Source organism: Populus nigra, chromosome 15, assembly GCF_951802175.1.
Source record: "Populus nigra chromosome 15, ddPopNigr1.1, whole genome shotgun sequence".
NCBI lineage: Eukaryota > Viridiplantae > Streptophyta > Magnoliopsida > Malpighiales > Salicaceae > Populus > Populus nigra.
The window spans coordinates 971,070-994,155 of NC_084866.1; the positions used below are offsets into that span (position 1 = coordinate 971,070).

General features: G+C 34.0%; 3 protein-coding genes across 3 annotated transcripts; 1 reads left to right on the forward strand and 2 right to left on the reverse strand.

Annotated features, from left to right (window-relative positions):
- The first annotated feature begins 407 nt into the window (after positions 1-407).
- Positions 408-2,214, forward strand: LOC133674334 (aspartyl protease family protein At5g10770-like). Its single transcript, XM_062095378.1, has 3 exons — positions 408-620; positions 780-1,205; positions 1,342-2,214. The coding sequence occupies exons 1-3, from the start codon at positions 458-460 to the stop codon at positions 2,142-2,144; spliced, it is 1,392 nt and encodes a 463-aa protein (XP_061951362.1). The 5' UTR covers positions 408-457; the 3' UTR covers positions 2,145-2,214.
- Positions 2,215-6,294: 4,080 nt separating this feature from the next.
- On the reverse strand, positions 6,295-10,657 carry LOC133674414 (aspartyl protease family protein At5g10770-like). The gene is made up of 3 exons (XM_062095501.1): positions 10,419-10,657; positions 7,574-8,029; positions 6,295-7,336 (listed from the first exon to the last, which is right to left on the reverse strand). The coding sequence occupies exons 1-3, from the start codon at positions 10,612-10,614 to the stop codon at positions 6,516-6,518; spliced, it is 1,473 nt and encodes a 490-aa protein (XP_061951485.1). The 5' UTR covers positions 10,615-10,657; the 3' UTR covers positions 6,295-6,515.
- A 7,725-nt stretch (positions 10,658-18,382) lies between these two features.
- Positions 18,383-22,991, reverse strand: LOC133674412 (eukaryotic translation initiation factor 3 subunit B-like). Its single transcript, XM_062095498.1, has 11 exons — positions 22,723-22,991; positions 22,232-22,469; positions 21,615-21,761; positions 21,272-21,400; positions 21,036-21,164; positions 20,861-20,944; positions 20,647-20,771; positions 20,328-20,526; positions 19,707-20,239; positions 19,407-19,518; positions 18,383-18,973 (listed from the first exon to the last, which is right to left on the reverse strand). The coding sequence occupies exons 1-11, from the start codon at positions 22,839-22,841 to the stop codon at positions 18,632-18,634; spliced, it is 2,157 nt and encodes a 718-aa protein (XP_061951482.1). The 5' UTR covers positions 22,842-22,991; the 3' UTR covers positions 18,383-18,631.
- Between the last annotated feature and the right edge of the window lie 95 nt (positions 22,992-23,086).

The window sequence follows — 23,086 nt, forward strand, 5'->3', positions numbered from 1 at the left end:
ACTGCTAAACAAAGATAATCCAATAAAACATGCATTAAATTAAAAGGATATGTGGAAGTGTGGTATTAGTTGCTTTTTATTCGGAAATGTATCAAAATAATATTATTTTTTAAAATTATTTTTGACATCAACCTATCAAAATGATCTGAAAAAGTTAAAATTATATTAATTTGAATTTTTTACATATAAAAACAAATAGGCTCTAAAATTAAAAAGGTCGTAGCCAAGTGTCAAGATCAACAACCATATATATATTTCTACTTGATAAAAAAAAATATTTCATGTTTAATCAAATTAATTTGTGCACATCGAGATAATTTGATCATCATTTATTTAAAAAAACTATATTATCTAGGTTATAATTAACTCGTTGTGCATGTATAAATAGCTGTGCCTGCCTCGAGAGAAGCATAATAATTGTTTAAGAGAAGAATATTTGTCTCGCATTGGCGCTCCCATGTCTTCTAAATCACTACTTTCTTTTGTGATTTATGGTTTTCTTCTTCTTTCCCCTTGTAACTCTTTGAAGGACAATGCCGATGAAGGAACGAGAGCATATTTTCATACTCTCAAAATCAATTCTCTCCCATCATCAGAAGTCTGCAAGGAATCTTCCAAAGGTATTATAGTTCTTGATTAAAAAATTAAGCACATGACCTTCTTCTTCTCACTACTATTTTTGAAGAAATTGTTCGCATTTTGTTTGGGACTGTGAAGGACATTGTAGAGAGAGAGGATTGCCCTTGATATGTTCTTAAGGTAATTGCTTTGTGTTTCAGCTCTCAACGAAGGTTCATCATCCCTAAAATTAGTACACAGGTTCGGTCCATGCAATCCACACAGAACATCAACTGCTCCAGCATCATCCTACAACGAAATCCTCCGTCGAGACAAACTTCGAGTGGACTCAATTATTCAGGTCCGGCGTTCATTGAACTTGAGCAGCAGTGTTGAGCAAATGAAGAGTAGTGTCCCGTTCTATGGTCTATCCAAAATCAGTGCAAGTGACTATATTGTCAACGTTGGAATGGGCACGCCCAAGAAGGAAATGCCACTTGTATTTGACACAGGCAGTGGTCTCATTTGGACTCAATGTAAGCCATGCAAGGTTTGCTATCCAAAAGTACCTGTGTTCGATCCAACAAAGTCAGCTTCATTCAAAGGCCTTCCATGTTCCTCAAAGCAATGCCAATCAATGGGGCAAGGTAAATATTATTATTTTGACATGCATTAAAAGTTTTAATTGGCTGATTAACAATATTATTGACACAAAAATGAGATAAATTAAACCTTAAAAAAAATAAAATTTCAAGACATGTATTTTCAATGTTGCGGATACAGGATGCTCCTCTTCGAAGTGCACCTACAAAACTGCATATGTAGACAACAGCACCTCCACAGGAACTTGGGCCACCGAAACAATATCCTTTAGCCATTTAAAGTACGACTTCAAGAACATTTTGATTGGATGCAGCGATCAAGTATCTGGTCATTCAAGTGGAGAATCTGGTATAATGGGACTAAACCGCGAGCGTATATCTTTTGCATCACAAACTGCTAATATATACAACAAACTCTTCTCTTATTGTATACCGTCAACTCCTGGCTCAACTGGTCATCTTACTTTCGGCGGCAAAGTGCCGAATGATGTCAGATTCTCCCCAGTATCTAAAACCGCACCATATTCGGACTACGACATCAAAATGACTGGAATTAGTGTTGGAGGCCGTAAACTATTGATAGATGCATCGGCTTTTAAGATTGCTAGCACCATCGACTCTGGTACAGTGTTCACTCGGCTGCCTCCGAAGGCATACTCGACACTGAGGTCAGTGTTCCGAGAAATGTTGAAAGGTTATCCTTTGTTGGACCTAGATATCTTTCTAGACACATGCTATGACTTCAGTAATTATAGCACGGTTGTAATACCTTCGATTAGTGTGTTCTTCGAAGGTGGCGTAGAGATGGATATCGATGTTTCGGGTATCATGTGGCAGGTTCCAGGGAGCAAGGTGTACTGCTTGGCATTTGCGGAATTGGATGACAAAGTTTCAATCTTTGGGAATTTTCAGCAAAAGACTTACACAGTAGTCTTTGATGGTGCGAAGGAAAGGATTGGGTTTGCTCCCGGTGGCTGTGACTAAAATGGGAAAAAAAAATCTTGGAGCACTAGCTCTAAATTATAATATATCAATAAAATGGTTTGATTTTATATTTTCGTTTTGTGGTTCTCTTAAAACATTCACTAACAAACCTTTTAATTTTATTAAAATTAATATTCTCTAAAAACAATAGAAATTGGTATTCAAAAAAAGTAAATATGTACATTTGTTAAGTAAATAAATAAATAGTACGTAGAAAACAGATGTTCATTTTTTTATTATCAAAACAAGATCGATTTTTTTTTTCCTCAGAGAATGTCTACATGGGTGTGTTCTCTTTTTAACCATCATGAAAAGTAAAGTGAAGAAGATAGCACTACGTACACTTCTGACCTCCTAGCAATGCCACCAATTCTGCTGGATGAACAATTAATGCCACCAATTCTATTTGGGGTGATTGATCACGTTTCCTCAACTCAATCACTATGTTTTCATTAATGTATTCAATGGAGTTAAAGATGTAATATTTTTTTTAATTCAATTAATAGCTTTTTTGATTTGATATTATGATAAAGATTGTTTTTTAAAATATTTTTTTAAAAAAAATATATTGAAATATTTTTTTTATTTTTTAAAATTTATTTTTGATATCAAAACTAACTAAAAACATAAAATAAAAAAATAAAAAATTTCAATTTTTTTTAAACAATCTTAAACACAAAAACAATTTAATCTTACATGCTAAATTAACAATTAATTCAACTCATCCGCAGGCTACCTGACCACCATTCACAAGCCTACGGCCACATATGATTGACCAAAGCTTGCTAAAGAAATATCCTGTCCAGTCATGTTTCGTCTTTTCCTCTGTTCATTTCATTTGCCAAAAAGTGAAATACTGCATAAATTTTTTAACTTCAAGTGAAATTAAGGCTAAAATAAAAAAAAAAATCCCCTCTCTCAACTCAAGCAAAAAAACAAATACCTCTTGAACTAAAAAATCTCTGATCTTTATACTAAACAATATGATTTTTTGAATGCAGCCTGTTACCAGAGAAATTGAAGAAAAAACCCCATAGAAATCCTACCATTTCCCTTTCTTTTCCTCTACCAACTTAATAAAATATATTCACTGCTAGAGAAAAAGAATTGAAATGATTTTTAAGGGTTTTTTTTCTCTTAAATTTCTCGATAATACTCTAATAGAGAGACATATTAAGAAAACCATGATATTTAAGATGAAACATCAAAGATTTGTATTTTCAATCAAGCTCAAGAAGCTTTTTACAATTTAGCTCAAAGTGGGATCTTTTTTAGTTGTACCCATCATGAGCTATGAGAATTCATGGCTGGTTTTTCTTCCATCCAAAGGAAAAATCGAAAGAAAGAGATGAATAGCTGGTGCTCTATAATTTGTTGCATTCTTTTCTGTTTCCGGGAACCATTTTCCTTTTAATTCCGACCTATACACCACCACGAGGTCCACGACCAGAAGGAAGTGAGATTTGCGCAAATATCTTGTTAATTAGCACTTTTTAAAAAAATATTAACAAATAACTTAGTTTGAAAAGCAATTTGTGATATAACATGTATATGTTATGATTAATAAATACTAAATTTAAGTTTGTTATTATTACAAATAGCAACATTTTAAAAAAATTAAACACATGAAAAGAGAAAAAAAAAACTTTAAAAACATATCAAAGCTTCAATAAAAACACACAAATCTAATTATTTTAAGAAGGTCATTAACTGTGATTTGAGTGTATTACACTTGCTGTTAAAAGATAATGGATGACTCATTTGTTTTTAACAACAAATATGATTCACTCGGGTCACTGTCAGTGACTATCCTTAGTAACATTACATTCATTTTATTAAAATTTGTTTTATAGTACTAATGGTGTCGAAACTTCAATGTGCTTTGGGGTATTTTTATTCATCTTTACTTTTTCTTTACTTTTTCTTCACAAATTAAAATGAGAAGAGGAGAGAGAAAAAAAATAAAAAAAAATCTCACAATTATTATTAAAAAAAATGTTGCTTTTTTTTTAAAAAAAAATGTTAAAGTGTTCCTTTACATTGATTATATGCTTGTGGACTTGTGCAGATTAGTGCTTGGCACAACATGTTTGTTTAAGTTTTGGATTTTTATTTTTATTTTTGTTTGGAGTTTCAATGGATTTCAACGATAGTTTTTTTATTATATATTTTATTATTGTGGGAAAATGTAGTTTTTATATTTTTAAGATGAAAATGGAGTCTTTATTAAAAGAAAAGGAACATTAGAGCCAATAAAAAAAATGACTCTCCGATGTTTAATTACAAAGTTTAAAGATAAAACTAAAGCTAAACTAGCATCTCTTTGTACTTAGTTAAAGTTATCCATAACTTGAATAATTTTTGTTAATTTATAAAAATATTTGTTTGACTCGTAATATAACACGGTTGAGTAAAACTAGTTTGATGCTATACTATTTTCATCTCTCTAGACACAAATAATGTTAGAAATTATAGTTTTAAAATCTAGCCCGACACGGCGAGTCGACTCGGGACCTAGCCAACTCGTGGCTGGAACCGAGGTGAGTTAAAGAAAAAATAGGGGAAGAAAAAACTCGACGATCTATTAAAAACCTGGTTGCAATCTATTAATTTTTGTTTTTTTTACTAAAATAACATCATTTTAATTTAATAAAAAAATTAACCTGAACGACCCGATCAAAATTTAAAATCTAGATTTTGAACCGGTCAGATGTAAAAAATATAATAAAAACTGCTATACTGCTTTTGAAGTTCGAGAAATTAAAAACAAATTCACATCACGATCCCTCGACACTCCACAAATACCTGATCTTTCAGGCTTCCCGAAAGAGGACCCATATCTATTCCATTTCAGTGGCCCAATAGCCGGCTTAATCCAAGCCGCAGGCCTCCTAACCTTGATGAAATTCGTCAGCAAACAATTCTATGGAAGATTGTATATAAAGTACTAGTTTTATAGTAACATCTACGGATCGGATTAAAAAAAAAACTAAACATAAAAAAAATGTGTATATATTGCTTATATGTTTTCTATGATCAAATATTTTTTGAAGAAATTAAAAGAAAAAAAAAGTAAGATGATCAAGATAGAAAAAAAAAATAAAGAACAAAAAAGAGACAGGGCATCAGAAATAACTGCAGCAAGTGTAGCATTTTAATTTTCATTACCAATGAAAGGCCAAAAACAACAAAACCAGCATTTTATTTATTCTTTGGACTTCGAAATTTCTACTTCTTGTGCAAATCACGGAAATATCCAGCAGGGTTTTTCTCAAAACCATCCCTGGATGTGCGAAAATCCTGACCAGGAGCTTTCATTGACCCACCGCCCTTGGTAGACCCTGAGCTAGTGCCACCACTAGAAGGAGCTTTTCCTGCTCCAGCTCCGCTTGTTCCAGATGATTTGTTGTTTCCAGACATTTTGTTCTGCAATAACTTTGTTTTCAGCAATGAAAGACTCTCCGCTGCTTCAGAAATACGAGTCCCTGTGTTTATATAGTGCACTCTGGGGACTTGAAGGTTCAGGTGGTATTTATTTCTCTCCTAGATTGGTGTGCCAGAAGAATGACGGTCAAGTTTCTTCACAGATTCCTGTGCATGCTCTGGAAACAACAAAAGGGTTCTGGCATTCCTTCTTGATAGAGTTTTTGGTTGTATAAAAAAACTTGGACTCCTGTATTATGGCATTGAAAAGCACTCTTCTAGTCTCCATGTTCATTTATTTTACTACTTGAGAGAGCAATTATATCATGGTATTGGTATATTTATCAGATGGGAACTGTGTTTTATGTCCTTTAAATTTCCTTTCAAATTACAACTAATGTGATGATTTTGAAATTTTAACATTTCGAGTTTGCACTGTGGAGGTCTCTGCTGTTTCTTACGTGTAGGATATAAGAATATCTTTAGCCAGTTTCAGTAACTTGGGTTTGGATCTTTCCTCTTGCTTCTGCGATTTAACTTGTTTCTCAAAGGCACTTCATGAACTAACGAGCCTTCAGCTCATAGACAGAGGTCCATCACGGATTGGAATTGAACTGTGATTATAATAAAAAATCATTTCAAGCCAAAAACTTACCTGTTAAGTGAGATTTTAAGATATTATTTATAATATTATATAGTGGAGTGAATATAGCGGTGAGATTTGAACTTTGTTCATCAAAGACTTAATTTATATTTTTCACTTTTATTTATCCACTACAGGCCACTATAAGACTTAATTCCTTTCGTTACACAATTCACTTATGCATGAGTCTTCTGCTATTATTCATCATCAATGCCTTGGGCATTTCCCTCTGCTAACGCCAACAGTATTTAAGGTTCAAATTTTTACTCGTACAATATCTACCATGAGAGCTGGCTTAAGATTAATCAGCTACAACCCCCTGGAGCAAATCCAACTTTCCCGGCCGAGCCATCATAGAACACTTCTAGTGTTTTTTGCTGAACATTTCCGAAAATGAACACGTCAGTTGCATCACTATTTCCAGCAAATGCCAAGCACACTTGGGATATGCTACTCGCGTATAAAATCCCTGTCGCATCAATATCTACCTCAATCCCGCTGCTAAAGGAAAAACCAATCTTAGGCACTGAGATGGTGGTATAACTGCTAAAATCATAGCATGTGTCAAGTATCGATAGTGCCTTTGCCATCGGATACTTGGACATCAAATTCCTGAATGAGGCGCGAAGCGCAGAGTAGGCTGCTGGTGGCAACCTTGTAATGACAGTCCCTGAATCTATGATAGCACCAGCAGTTGAGAAAACTGATGCAGAGATTGCTAGTTTTTTCCCACCAACGCTTATTCCTGTAAAGTCTAGGCCATAAAAGGAGGGGCCAGCAGATATTGTTGAAAGTGGTGTGAATTTAGCATTCTTTGAAGCCGAGCCACCAAAAGTTAGGAATCCGGTTGAGCTAGAGGAAGATGGGAGACAATAGGAGAAGATCTTGTTGTATTTTTGGGCAGTTTGTGACACTAGAGATAGCTTGTCACGACCTAGGCCAAGTAGTCCCGCCGAGCCACCAAAGAGACCTTGGTTGTTTTGGCCACAACCAAAGTAGATATTGTTGAACGCATCAGTAGATGTTAAGGTTAGCTTTTCTGTGCCGAAGAATCCTACCGAAAACGAGGAGTCCCCATATTGGATGCCATAGACACATGTTGAGGAAGCACAGCTAGGAGTATTGCCTGCAAGTATATAACAAGATTATAAATTAAATAATCATCACAACATTTTGGACGCTTTAAAGGGTGAGTCTATATATGATGTCTGTGTTTTGAGGGCACCGGTGCCAGTATTCATCTAGACCATTGAATTTGAATACAAAAACAGATCCGGTAGTCTTGAGGGCATAGTCATTGTTGTTGTGTGCAAAACACAGATATTGTAGAAACTCTCTAGATTAAATGCTCTTATATCATCACCTGTTGCAGAAGTAAGTGAATTGCAGATTGATGAGGAGCATGAAATGTTGGTGTATGATGTTGATTGACTTGGATCAAATATCTGCTCCTTTTGTTTATAGCAAGACCTTGCACATGGCTGGCATTGTGTCCAGGTAATGTCACTGCCAGTGTCGAAAATCAGAGAGAGATCCTTCTTGGGTGTGCCAAGTCCCACAGTCACAATATAATTGCCTGAACCAACTGTGCTGCCGTCCTTGGCTGGGATGGTGGTTGAATCAGTCACCTTCACATCTTTGCCACCTGAGGTCTTGGAATTTGAGAGCCTAGAGTGAATTGACTTGACCCTGGACTGGTCTTGAAGGAGGATCTCAGTGTGTGTTGGAGCAGCACTTGCCTCGTCTTGGCTTAGCTTAGAGCAAGGCCCATGCTTGTGGACTACCTTGAGAGATGCCTTGTTGTCGTTGTTGCTGAGAACTGAAATTCAACAACAACAAATGATGAGATTATATTCTTATATAATCTTGAAACTATTTACTTTGAATTATTTTAATAATTCACAATCCACCAATATTTGAGTAGCATTTTATTTGTCACTGCTTGAAAATCCGATTTATGAGTAGATTTTAATGTTTTTTTTTTAAGACTTCATTAATGTTAGTTTTTAAAGTAAAGTTATTAAACTCAACTCATTAGAAGACCTTAAAAGACCCGAGTTATGAGTTAGATAAATTTATTTAATTTAATTTAATTCAAAACAGTTTTATTTCAAGACTAGAGTTACAATTAGACAGGCTAATTTGATTCAATTCAAAACAGTTTCGTTTCAAGATTTTATTATAAAATAATTTTTTTAAAAAAATAAAAATTAAATTAAATTTTAATCAAATCAATACTCTAACTTGGACAAGAATTGACCCATCTTATTTAACTCTCATCTGATTTATTCCGAATAGAAGTCAAGATCAAGTCATAAATTAATGAATTACAACTTACCGAACCAAACAGCCATTAATTAAAGTGTTTTAAAAACATTGAAAAAGACACGAGAAAGGCATCATATAAAAAAGAATTATGAAATTTTGAATTTAAATTCAGTTATTGAAGTAAAAAAGTTGAACAACTAGTGAACATGAAATGATTACACTGCAGAAACCTTTATTTTCAACGAGGCTGCTGGTGAAGTGGACTTCATTTTTGTGCAAATTGCAAGTGCGTTATAGCCACCACACAGCAGTTTTAGACTGATAAATCTTTCTACGAAAACAACATTGCGTGAGAGACATTCTACCTCTCATTTAATTTGTGCAGGGACATCCTACCTATCCTTAAAAACCTTCGAGGAATACTCTCTACGGCCACCAATGGCACAAAGAGATGCAGAGTTTCTCTTAAAGATCCTCTCTCTTTCACGAGTATTTTGCAGAAAGGAGAAAAAGATTGCCTAAAAATATAAGTATAGATAAAGAAAAAGATTGTTCCCTAGAAGGAAGGGAAATTAGCAGCTAACAAATCGCAGGCGGTATGCTTAAAACCAGTTGTTGGGGTGTCATGCTTGAGTTTTTTTGGTGAGAACTGATCACATCCTAATGTCGGAGGAAAAGGGAAAGGTAATGCAAGAGTAAAATATTATAGTTTGGTATCATTTTTTTTTTTAAATAATTAATTCATTCATATTGAATCTCTATATTTTTGTATTTGAAAAAAACTAGCTAATAAAATATAAAAAAAAATATAGGGACTAAATAATTTTACACGTAATATAAAGGAGATACTAAAATTGTAAATTTAAACCTTAGACCACACAGGATTTCTTGTTAATTAAAATGGGAAAAAAAATGCAAGGCACCCAAAATAAATTATATATATATGAGTGTATATATGATATGAACTTGCAACTTGAATTAATTAATTTAGTTATTGCGCCAGTAGACTAGTACTTGACTTGTTTACAGACAAAGTGATTCAAAGGTCAATAATTTCAACGTGCCACGGACAAGATTCAGCTGGAATATATACAGAAAAATAAGATATGCGAAATAAATAAATAAAACCAACTTGATATTAGTTTATCTTAATATTGTGATCATGCAAGGATTAACTCCAAGCTTAGTCTCATCATTAATTTGTCGAGTTGAAGCTTGCTAGGATTGGTTTACAGTGTGATTCAACCAAATCCCTGCAATCCATGTATAAGCTTGTTAACATTTATCATAGCTGAGAAGATGATCTGGAGTCTTGATTGAACAAATCATCGGATCTGGTTTAACAACTATGATTATTTTTATCTTTTCGATGAAGCAAAATGTTTCTGTGGCCATTGCAAAAATATAATATGCCGTGGTTGGTAAGTGCTGATTTTTGACATTGGATGATGACTCCAAGACTACTATATATATGCTTCTGCTTTTTGGAAGTGGAGGGGCCTCGGTCTAATTTTCATGATTAATTGTCTACATACTTTTACTGGGCCAAACCTAATTTGTCACGTTCAATTGTATGTGTGTTTACCAGAAAGCGTTTTTCGCAATTTATTAGGGAACTGTGTGAAAACTTTATGCACTGTCAAGGAAGAAAATTATGGCTAAATCTCCCATTGCAAAGCATAAAGAATACATGGAAGAAGTATTGTTTTAGATGACAAAAAACAAGATGTACCCTCCTCAATCAAGAACTAGCATGGCCTAAAAATGAAATATACGAGACATTAGCACGGAGGTATAACTCTTAGCTACAGTAATATTCGGTGACCCAACAGAGGAGGAGGAGCAACATCAAGAGAATATTGTGGTGGTGGTGGTGGTGAAAACTCAAATACTGTAAAGATTGATAGAGATATTTGAGTAATGAGTTTAATGTAAATAACCTTTGGTGGAATGTTTGCAGCTAGCTGATGGAAGTAGAGAGCTCACTTCGATGGAATGGCTATGGTGGCTTTCAGCAACTTTCCTTCCTTCAAGGGCATAGCCCTTCTCCGAAGAGGAGAGAAGGCATAGACAGAGAAAATAAGCATACAAGAAACACTTCATGGTGAGGGGGACGGAGGAAACGGGAGTGGCCATATTTTGCCTTCTCAATTATGTTCTCCGTAAATTTATAAAGCAAAGATCATTACCTTGGCCATATTTATAAGCTATCGGAGATTGATCGACAGATTAGCAATCCTTACACGTCACCAATTGTCATTAAAAAAAAAGTCTACTGTTGCATTAAGTCTGATTAATTTCTCTGATTAGGCAGGATCCAATAATGAAAGGGAAACCGGCTAATACGAAGTTGACACATAATGAACAAATTAAGGGCAGTCTTGTCATCTACCACTCAAGCACCTCCATTTATACTCGCTGTTCTGTGATCAAGGATTTATACCAGGTCACTCTGGGTTTTCAAAATATTTTTAAAAATCGTATCAAGTATTAATTAATCTTATATTCCTTCTCAATTTCTTTTTTTTTTATTTTGGGTTATTTTCATTTTAAAAAAAGAGGGATCGGAAAAAAAAATGTTATGATCAACTCTAATTGATAATTAAGAGCTAGACCCCATGATAGCAGCCGGAGCCCGTGACCGCTTTTTTTTTTTTGTAGCCTGTATTTGTTAATAATTAAGCTTAGTGGACTAAACAGAATTAGAAGGTTTCTTCTCAATTCTTATCAATCTGGGTTTTCAAAATATCTTTAAAAATCAAATCAAGTATCCCTACATAGTACATTAATTAATCTTATATTCCTTCTCAATTTCTTTTTTTTTTCTTTTGGGTTATTTTCATTTTTTAAAAAGAGGGATCGGGGGAAAAAATGTTATCAATTCTAATTGATAATTAAGAGCTAGACCCCATGATAGCGGCAGCCGGAGCCGGTGACCACTTCTTTGTTTCTTGTCAATTCTTAATATCACAATATCGATCTTCCAAAGGGCAAGACTCAAGAAATATGACATTATCTTCCAATATTTGGATCCCAACACGATGCCATAAAATATTACAGTGATTTCTTAGTCTTTTGGTTTCTCAACTCTCTCTCGGTATATTTTTTACTCTCAAGTGTTTTGTTTCCCATCGTAAACCAAAGTGATTGAGGATGGATATACAGAGAATATGCATGATAGATTGAGGATCTTGCCTTCCATTTTGAATATAAATTTGATATCTTGATTTCAAGATATTTTTGGGGTTCGAGTTAATTTTATCTTCTCTGAATGCTTCCAAATTCGTTGTTTGTTCTTGAAGGTACAGGCATCAATGCAAGCCAAAAACAGGTCACCCGCAACCCATATTCTTTCGTGATTCGAGTTGAATTTGGGTCCACATTCGTCCATTGTGATTATTATATATGGATCATTACTAGAAGCAATGGTAAGTATTGCTTTGCACTTGAAATAGATTTGAAACCAAAAGATTCCTATTGTGCTTCATAAAATAGGCATTAATGTCACTAAATTAATGCAGACAAGCACTTCCACAAACAATGAAACAAATTACTAAGGCACTTAGCTGGAACTAATTCCTTTTTACATGTAATTAAAAGCTCCTTCTTACTCATAGTTGGATTGCTTAGCCATGCCTCTCGTTGCTCGCTCGAATGTCCAAAATTGTTGCCCGTTTTCTTTTTCTTTGAGAGATAAGAGAGATTATCGAGGTTGAAATTAGAAAAACTCATGAAAACAATACATTCTTGTAATCCGACTTCGGAATTCACCACTAAACAAGTAGTGTCTAATTATTGTCTCCAGACAAAAAAAAGAACAATATAGAGATAATTAATGAAATATATTATCTTGTACCTCTTACTCTTATTTTAGAATGACAAAAAAAAAAAATTCATTTGTTGTTGGTTACTAACTAATTGAGAAAGTTGAAATCTAAGGTTTTTTGTGCCCACAAAGAGAAATGTACAAAAATAGGCACTTTCTAACTCTTGCCCCCAGCTATGTTGTAATAAATTCACATGCATCCGAGGGGGTAGGTGTTGTTGCCATTGTTCCATGGATCATAAGACCATGAACTTAATGAGCTAGTGCCCACATTTGACATATTGTACGAGGCCAACCTTTTGACAAAGTGCAAAGGATACCTAATATAGTTAGTGCTGCTTGGAAACAAATGGCGATTTTTTTTTATTTTTTTTTTTTATTTTCAACAACTGAAATTACCCGGCAATTATATATATATATATATATATATATATATATATATATATATATATATAAAGGAAGCTCTGCCCTTCAACTCATTGGAACCTTCTTGCAATTACAGCTTGAATGCAATATAGGAATTCCACGCGAGAGTATTGATAATTGAGTCCACGCAAGACCCACACAAAACCCATAAAGTATTAGTAGTCGAAAGTGCAATATTACCAACCCATATATGATATTGAGGGAAATTTTAGCCTAACATCTTGTACCATACACTTCCTATATTATATTTTTATTTTTATTATTTTTTAATGATAGCCATTAAAATATTCTTAGATTGATTTTAATTTGTATATTGAAACCAAATCTTTCTCCACTCCAATCTTATTAAACCTTCCACGAATCTGAACTGATATATTTACAATAAATCTCTTTCTTTCTTTCTTTCTTTCTTTCTTTCTTTCTTTCCAAAGTAGTTTATAGCAAATGATAAAAAGTTGAGATTTCATGTGTCTTTAAATTTAGGAGAAAATTCTGATTTAATAAATCATAAATCTTAATTAATAATATAATAATAATAATAATCTCTTTGAAAAAACCATAAAAATTGTTTAAATAATTGAAAAAACCATAATAAATTACAGACATTGGATATATTATAAATTATATTAAGGTATTTGAGTGATTATGAGAGAATTCATCACTTGAAGTGAATTAGAAAACCTGCTTTATTTGTTTTTAAATAGTAATGACTGAGAAATTCTTGGCTAAGGTAAAATGAGATTTGAAAAGAATTTCAAATCTTATTTAAACAATCAATAATTATTATGTAGAGAATAAATATAATTTAAAATAGTAAAAATATTTCATGATTTAATGTTAAATGTAAATATTATTTATTAAAAAATATTAATTATATTGAGAAACTGATTACTGAAATTAAATATTATATCAAATCATTAATAATTCTTTTAATATATAGAGAATTAAAATATCGTGGTCGACGATACACTTAAATAAGTTATTATGTATCTAATATAATTGTAGAAATTCCGGCATAATTGTGTTTTATTCTTTGCGCGTGAATGACATCACGGAACTCCATCAATCACTCCGATGCAGAACATTTCCACCTTGATGCGTGGAAGTTCGATGAATCTCAAAGGCTGTTCACATCGTTTTCAGAGCCCACTGAAACAACTGTATAACCATGGCCTACAAGCTTCCTTGTACATATAGAAGAATAGTGGGGTCTCGTGACCTCAGATCCAAGCTTCTCTGTGTGTATGGAGTCTAGTGTTGCAGTGGGCCATTCTATATTCATGGAGGGAATTAGATAGACGGAATCTCCATTGAAGATAGAGAGGGAGAGAGATAGGGCCATGGTTTTAGAATCTTTGGCGGTAGGCCAGATAAAACACTTGGTGTGGGTGGTGGAAGCAAGCTGGAATCTGTCCCCAATCGGAGACAAGAAAGAGGTTGACAGCCTAACGGCTTATCACCTTACAAACAGCATTTCAGATGGATCAAATTTCTCTTCTCGGAGACCAAAATCATTTCTTCAAATCTCACACTTGATCGTAACGTGGGCAAGAAAAAAGGGAACAAATAATTTTACTTTGCAATAAATTCTAATCATTCGAGGTTTTCTTCCCTGCCAGTTCCGTAACAGCCAATCAATCATTCCTTGTTCAACATTACTCCTCGGCGATTGCTATCACTCCAGTTGGTAAAAGCAACTAATTTTCATTTCTTGATTTGAAATCATTATTGCTGATGAAGCTTGGTAGACACCATGGGCTCCCTTTGAACCATAAGAAATCATCCATGGCCTCACCCTCCATGCATAATAATATTGAACAATCATCTCTCTTGCGAGATTTGAATCTGTGATTATCTTCTAATTCTTGTTTTTTTTTTCCTAATATAATAGCAACCAATCAACTGTACTAAATTTGTTGGTTTTTTTTACACTTGGACCAATCAAAAACATTTTAGTTATGGACAAAAAAAAGTTGTCTTTGAAGGATAATTGGGTCTTTTAACATTGAGTATTTGTCATTTTAGATTTGATTAATAGCATCTTGTTCTTCTCCTAATGCAATATAATTACTTAATTTCCCTCTAATAAAAAAAAATGAAGTTAGATCATAAGCTTTTTTTATATTTTACATTTAACAATACAGTAAAATAACTATATTATTTTTATATTAAAAAAATTTTACGCTGCCTCTAGGGGTTTATTTGTACTATCAATATGGTTTTCCTTACCTTGCCTCTATTTTTTTGTGTGCGTGATTTTCTCCTGTTTGGCATCGATTTGCTTTTTGTTTTTTTTTCTTGGTTTTCATGTTTGATCTTTCAAAATTTTATGGTAGTCTTTCAATCTGTTTTTTTTTCTGATTTAGTCCATGTTCTTTCAATTGATTTTTTTTAAAAACTTTGGTAAGTATTTTAAATTGATGTTTTTTTTTTAATTTCATTCTTCAACATTGATTTCATCCTCCTTTATTTTTTTTTTAACTTTGACAAATCTTTTAAATTGATGTTTTATTTTTTATTTCAGCCTTCAACATTAAATTGAGCTTCTTGATTAAGTTGGGTCTATGATTTAACGGACTGCAAATTTAGAAGATAAATCAAGGTTAAGAAGATTCACTCAGGTTTATTTGTTTTTTTAAGTTCATATTTTCTCAATCTTATCCTTTAGGATTTTATTTAATTGGAGATTAGACTCTATTGTTTTTTTATAAGATTTTTCACTAGTTATGAAAATTACTCGGGTTATATCAAGTCTTTTTGTTTGTCGTTCTTTGTTAGATTTAACTTTTTCAAAAAGAAAACTTGGTTTTAAGTTGAATTAAATAAATTGTTTAAATATAAGCATGCTATACTTACTTCATGATATTTTTTTTCTTAAATATAGCTATTTTGACCTTTTTTTAATTTTATTTTTATCCTTTAATATTCAATTGACTCAAATTAGGCTTCCTATTTTATTTTGATTTGGGTTTCATGAGGTTATCAATGCCTCATACCCCAGATTACAGCTTTCGCGAGTTAACAATGATTGGCTCGAGTCGAGCCAATGTGTCACTATTTCAATAATTTATTTTAAAAAAATATTATCCAATATATTACAATTTTAATATTTTAAAAGTGTTTTCATTTAGTATGCATCAATTTTTTTTTACTTCTTTATATTTTTACAATTGTTTTCAGATTAGAAAAGAATTATCTAACTCGTGGCATTGCACAGGTTAAGAATCTAATTTAAACTATTAGATAAGATCAAAAAAATATAATTTATATTATTCTTAATTTTTCTTCAACTCCAACTTATTGGTAAAGTGAATATACTTCTCATTTTTCTCTTCTCATCGATTGGGATTGAACTCCAAGGAAGGGCCATAAAATTGTAGTTCTAATAAATGTAAGCACACAACATAGTGCAGACAGGTATAATCAAACCCAAAGGAGGTTTGATCTTCGAAGGGGATAGGACAGAAACCCAATCACATGCAGTTTGGTGTTTGTCTTCACTTTTCTAGCTATTAGTATGAATGCGTGATCGATGCTTTTTGAAGCCAATGAGCATCAATTATTTTGTTATGGAGGTTCACACTTCTTGTCCTTCTACTTCACAAACTACTTCAAGCTTCTTTTCAGCTCTGTCCCTTTCGAAGATTTCAACTCAACAGTTAAAAGATATCACCTCAATAAAATGATTCTTCAGAGAGACGCAACCATGCCATCAACACGGGTCTACTTTCTGTCGAGTACTGTGTCAAGTGAGATGCTGAGGGCTACGCTTCACTTCTCTGTGCGGCTCCTCTCTGTTCATGGATCTATCCATTTTTGTGTTCCCATGTAACGAAAAGGGGCAAATTCTATCCTGAGCAGCTGCTAAATAATTGTGTCAGCTAGTGTTTTCTTGCATGATTAAGCTAATTAATGTAAAATTTGACTGTTCAAACTTGCACAAGCACCAACACTGTACAAGCTACAACCTTGGAGTCAGTGTCACTGTGCAATCAGCTTGAGCCTGGATGAACAATCTTTTCCTTTCTTTTCTTTTTTTCATGCCTAGATAATTTATGATGATGCCGAGCGAAATGATTAAAATGATGTTGGCCAACATGATAAAGAAAAAATAGACATGGAAGATGAAATTAGCTGAAAATTTTAAAAGAAACAGGGTTTTTTATGATGCTTTATTTATATATGAACAGTGAGCACAAGACAAAGCTGAGGTCACTTGATAGGTAGGAGCCATGCGCAGCCTGACTCATTCTGAACTTTTCTTTGAAAGGATTTTTGTTTTTCAAGCCCCACTTGTGTTGTGTATTACTACTGTATTGTTGTGTAATGTAACAGAAAAATTATATTTTCTCATTGGAAGAGAGAGCCGAGTGGACTTAGGCGTTCATGCTGAGGGTTTGAACCCCCCGCTTTCCATGGATGACTTGGATTTTTTTTTTCAAGTCTTTTTCTTTACTTATTTTCTCATAGTTAAGATGTAGAACAAGTAAAATTCTAAAATTATTAAATGAAAATAAAAATCAAGCAAGGAAAAGACCTTGTTTTTTTTTATTCTTCACATCCAAGATCACGCCATTACACCATGGATCATTAAATAAAGATTCAAAGATGAAAAAGGAGAGAATATTACTCTATGTAAACAAAGAATTTGAGAGTAGGAATTAGACAATCTCCAGGAGTTTTTTTTTTGTTTGAAAAAAAAAATAGTATCTCTACTGACACACCAAGAAAGAATGTGGTTTCTAGAAATTTATCGAAATAAAAAAGGATTTTTCTAAATTCATTTGTAAGAAGAGTCAAAGTCTTTAAAAATAAGTTTCTTTTAATGGAATGAAAAGAAGAAGAAGCTCAAAGCAAGATGAGGTAGGTAATCTAGGTTTTTCATGTTCATACAATAGCTTCAATGTTGGAATTAAAGGCCACTTTTTTGATATTATCTATTATTATAATTTCTATTATAGGACAGCATTACGGAATTTCATCATAAACTTGCAGCGACTTGCCGTCGGCTAATAGAAAAAAGAACATGGAGATTACCACCAGAACATCTACTATCGGATTCAAAAAGCACATGCTTCAAGCAATTTTGTGAAGAAAACACTGCTTGAATAAAGGGCAAAATTAAGAGAATACATATCAAATTTAAAATATTAAAAGCCTTTTTGTTTTTACATTTTAAAAGTTTTTAAAACATCATTAAAATTCTTTTATTTTTTTTCTTTACTTTAATTTTTTGTGTTTTATCGTTTAAGTACTAATTTCAAAAATAAATTTTAAAAATTAAAACAAATATAATACTTTAAAAAACAGTAACTACAAACATTTTTAAAGATAATTGTATTTTAACTAAGTTATTAATATTCATATAAAAATAGATATAAATTGATATAAAATAGAGTTAAGATAGACTAAAATCAAAATGGATATGTATTTCCCGAATTATATAAGAAATCAATATCTTAATGAAATTCATTAGTAATTTGCAGGATCAATTATGTAGTTGATTCATTCTATTTCACCATTTTTGTGATATTGTATTTCCCGAATGATATAAGAAAATCAAATAGATATCTTAGTATTGATTCTTTTCAATAATAACAATAATTAAAAAAAAAAAGATCTAACAAAATTGGGTGGTATCTGACAGGCTAGTTCCATAATAAGAAGCATTTAAAAAAAAATTTAAGTGATGCCCTTACCAGGACTAACAAAATCCAAGAAAAAACACCAAACAATAACTCTCTACCAGAAAATTAAAAAAAAATAAAAAATAAAAAACTTAACTTAAATGTTGACCTGGAAGCCAAGCCTTTTTTCTTTTTTTTTGTATCAGCGAAGGTTGCGTGAAGTAGAAAACAGCCTCTGAATAGCGGTGTAGACATCTGAATATATCACTAGCGCTTACTCCTGTCCGAATTCAAAAAGAACTTCCTCGGAAACATCTAGCAATTCTTCAACTTCAACTTCTTTTGCCTCATACTCTTCCTCTTCATCACTAGCTTCTCCATCCCTTAACATCTGCCTCAGCAATTTTTCCTCTTCATGCAACCTCTTCCATTCACTCACCCACTTCTCCCATTCATCCTTCAACATCCTCCTCTTCTCACGGTCCTGTTCACTCAATAACAAAGACACATCCTGGTCCTCTGCCTCGTACTTCTTGCTATACTTCTTCAAATTCTTAGCAATCTCTTCCTCCTTTTCTGGACTCAAGAAGGATGGTGGCCTTGGGCGCCACAAGAACTGTCATAAATGATATAAAATCAACAGGAAAGCAAATGATTAGAAGCAGATGAATCAGAATGATGTGACATAATGTTTCAAGTTCTCGATCAATCTGAAGTAAGAACCGACCAATGATACTATCAAAGTGGTATAATAACAACAAGGTGCTAATGAGCCTTCTGAATCAATTGCCCCCTCCCTGCCTCTCCTAAGAGATCTCATTTTCAATCCTCTCCTTTTATAATAATTAAAAAAAGGTTCAGACTCCAGGATATGCACACTTGTTCAACTTATACTGCTGCTGAAATGATGATAACACCAAGGTGACACTAAGATAATATTGGTATTGTATGCATAAATACCTCCAGCCAATTAAAGTTGATAATAAAGGCCATCAGTTTTCACTGCCAAGATAAAATCTTGACTCTGACGGAACAATAACTGATCTTACCTGGAAGAAATGATCCTTCAGTATCCGATAAAGTAGCTTTCCATTGAAAGACCAAATGTTGAAGCCATTTTCCATTTCATGATGAACTGAAGTCACTGAAGTTGCAACATACCTACATACAGGACAATTATGACAATCTTAGTACATGTTCAACAACAATGGATCAACTTGATTCAAGCCATCAAAAAGGAAACATATCGAACACTGCAAATATGATTACTGCAATTTCATTTGCTTGCTGGAAAACAAAAATATTATGATTGCCCAAATAGCCACCTCGTCAATGCTATCAAACACTACCTTCCAGTGGGATCCCATTCAATATCTGTTGCCGTAAAATGCTCAGCTGTTGCCATTGTCTCAAGCTCATCAACATTGTAGAATTCCAACTGACCATTGAAACCTTTAAGTCCTGCAAGTATTATGTAACGACCAGACGGTGACCAGAAAAGAGCATTTGCTTGTTTGCCCTTTAGAGTAGTGAGCTTTGAAACCCGACCAGTATTATGAGCACTCCTCATTGAGTAAAAGCTTACATCAGGCCTGGGGCTGTCACCATGAATGACAGCAAATCTGTGGCCCTTTGGCTCCCAAGCAAAGGCAATAATCTTGTCGTTCTTGTTGTCTAGTTCCAATACCTCAATTGGTATGTCCCGCTCTTTTATACGGAAAAGCTCAAATCCTGTATATGTGCTTTTCTTAGTCTTTGTATACCTATCCACCTTCACAGCAAGGTAGTCCCCATTACTCTGCCAATACAGCTTACAGTCGCTGACACTGAAAAGGTTCTTTTGTCGCAATTCCTCTTTACTTGGAATTTGAATGAGGCTCACCTATAAATTTGGTGAGAATACAGAACACAAGTCAGATCTTTTATTTGCAAAATAAAACAGCCCATCCATTTACCACCTAAATACTCACCCTGGCAGGTTGATTCCCGCCACCAAGTTCAGGAACAAAGAGAGCAAGAATTGGATCTGTTGGTGACCAACTAAAGTCCACCACACTTTCAGCCTTCAAGGATTTTTTGTCTACAAGGCTGAATGACTCAGTTTCATACACAGAAATCATGTTCTTCCCAATTTTGGCAAAATATTTGTCATCCTTCCCACCACCCCACCTGGAAAGCATGAAATATCAAATCAGACCTTGTGATCAATACTGAAAGTGGACAAATTAGTTTTGAAAGAAAACAAGAAGCTGTATAGGGATTGCGGATATTGTGGAAAAAGAAAATCACTTGAAAACAGGCCAAGACACTCCCGCAACGCCACCAGTTCCTCCAATAGCAAATTCATCAGCACTGCCCTTAAAATCTCTCATTGATTTGCCAGTTCTCACATCAAAAATATTTATCAAAACCCTCTGAAAAAAAAAGCACATTAGTCCCAGCACCATGGAGAAGCAAGCTGACAACACCACAAGGAGAAAAAAAGAAATGAGAAAAAACTCACATTAGCATCACGAGGATTGCTTGGTTCATGGCTGCTGTATGTTACCAAATATTTCTCACCAGGGGAAAAATCAATGAGTTTAACCTGCAAATGATATCATCAGAATGGGTGGGTATTGTTAAACAGAAAAACAAAATTCCAAGTCAAATTACAGGGAAGAAACATGAAAAAAAACCTGAGGATGAGCATAACGCATTAGCCGATTAAAGGTACTCGCACCACCCCAAACTGCAGCACCCTGCCTATGAACTGTTGCCAGGTATGTCCCAAGGGGGGACCACTGCACATAACTCTCGGTCCAATACTGTATAGATAAACATGAAAAGTCATTCATATAGTCTGTGCATTTTCTAAGCCATGAGGAAAAAAAAAGAAACTTGTCAGATTATCAAAAGAAAAGAAAGCACTCACAGCACGCTTGTAAACAGGGTCAGGCTTCAAATGTCTTGCATCATTCCAGAACACCTCGGTATCTGAGCCAGCACGAATCACAAACTGATCTCGAGCCTTTTCATCAGTGAGCCAGTTTTGAAGATTCTCCTGTTTATGACACAAGAGTCGCAGAATATTTAATACAAAATAGACTCCAGAAAGTTCAAAAGAACACCATGTCTATGGTCTAAGTTGTTATATCTTTCTCTGTTAGGAACATAAGTTGATAAGCTTGAAAGAATAGAGAATCAGATCATCCAGCATTGTTGAAAGCAGAAAAGAAAATGGTAAAGGATGAGATGAATGTGACTGAACTAATTACCCCAGGAACATATGGCCTTATCTCTGGAGGTGCCCATTCATCAGGAACTTTCATAAATCTGTTGAAATCTTCAATCATGTTGACAGCAAAAATATGGGCTCTGTCAAGCTTGTACCCATTTGTCTTCTCCTTAGCTAGCTCAGCTTCCTGCAATCATAACCAAATAAATTGGTACTGATTAAAAAAACCTGTTTGACTGTCGACCTCAGACATGCTAGGCACAAACCTAAGTAAGTTTCGTCAGCAAAGAAAATTTTCTACCAGAAAAATGAAGAACTTATTCTAATTGCAATCAAGCCTTCAAAAGCCAGTACTTTCATTCATCCAGACAAGATCCAAGGCCCTAAGTATGCTAGGCACGATACTTGCTACCTATCCAAGACTTCAAAAGCCAGCACTTATTAGCATAGATACCCTACGTGTGCTCTATATTAGCATGTCAGGTACATTTACTCACTACCTATGCTACTTCACATTTCTACTGTGACATAATTACTAGTCAGCCACATAAAACCACATTTGATCATATGGACACAGGAAAAGTAAAGTGACTAACAATCATCCAAAAATTCAAGGAAATGGAAGCAAATGCATACACTCATACATATTGACAGTACCTGTGGAGTGTTGTATTCGATGAAACAGTATCCCAAAGTTTTATGAGTGTCAGGGTCAACAGGCATCCAAAGGCCATCCTCCTTAATAACACCAATCTGACTATAGATCTTACGGACAACTCCTTCAAGCTTATCAAACTTTTCCTTTGGAACAACTGGAAGATTATCGACTACAATAGTGTTCCCTAACCCATAGTCAAAATCCATCTGTTCTTCTTGATAGACATCTTCATCATCACTACCCAAATAGTAAAATAACAAATCATAATCAAAGCACAAACTACATAGTCACAATATCCAAACCTAGATTCCCCCAATAAAACAAAAAATTAATCAATTAATAAGTCTTATCATAATCAATCAAAACTAAACAAATAATGAAAAAAAAAACTAGAGTTTTGCTTTCTTTTCCTAGATTTTCTAAGCAGCCAAACAAAACTTAACAAAACACAAAGAAAAGTTGATACAGCTATTTTATCATAAAAACTGACCTAATAATGCCAAAATCATCGCCAGGAGGAAGTTGGATTGAATCGAGGTCAATTTGCGAGAGATCGATACCAGCCGCAGCGGCTCTCGCTTCTAATTCGTTCAGTGATATTTCTCCCATTTCTTGATGTCGTTTAATCGATATTTCTCTCTCTAGAGTCTAGAGAGAGAAACTGAGAGGAGGCTTAGAAGATAAAGAGGGGGGAGGGCTTCGCACAGCTTGCTGTAGAAGACGGGGAAGGAGTGGGAGAGGTAAGTGTCCGTGCATTTTAGGGTTTTTGGCTGATGAGATGAACGGGCTGGAATTTACGAATGTGCCATTACTGATTTGTCTTTGTTGGGCTTTGGTGATGGGGTAAAAGATGG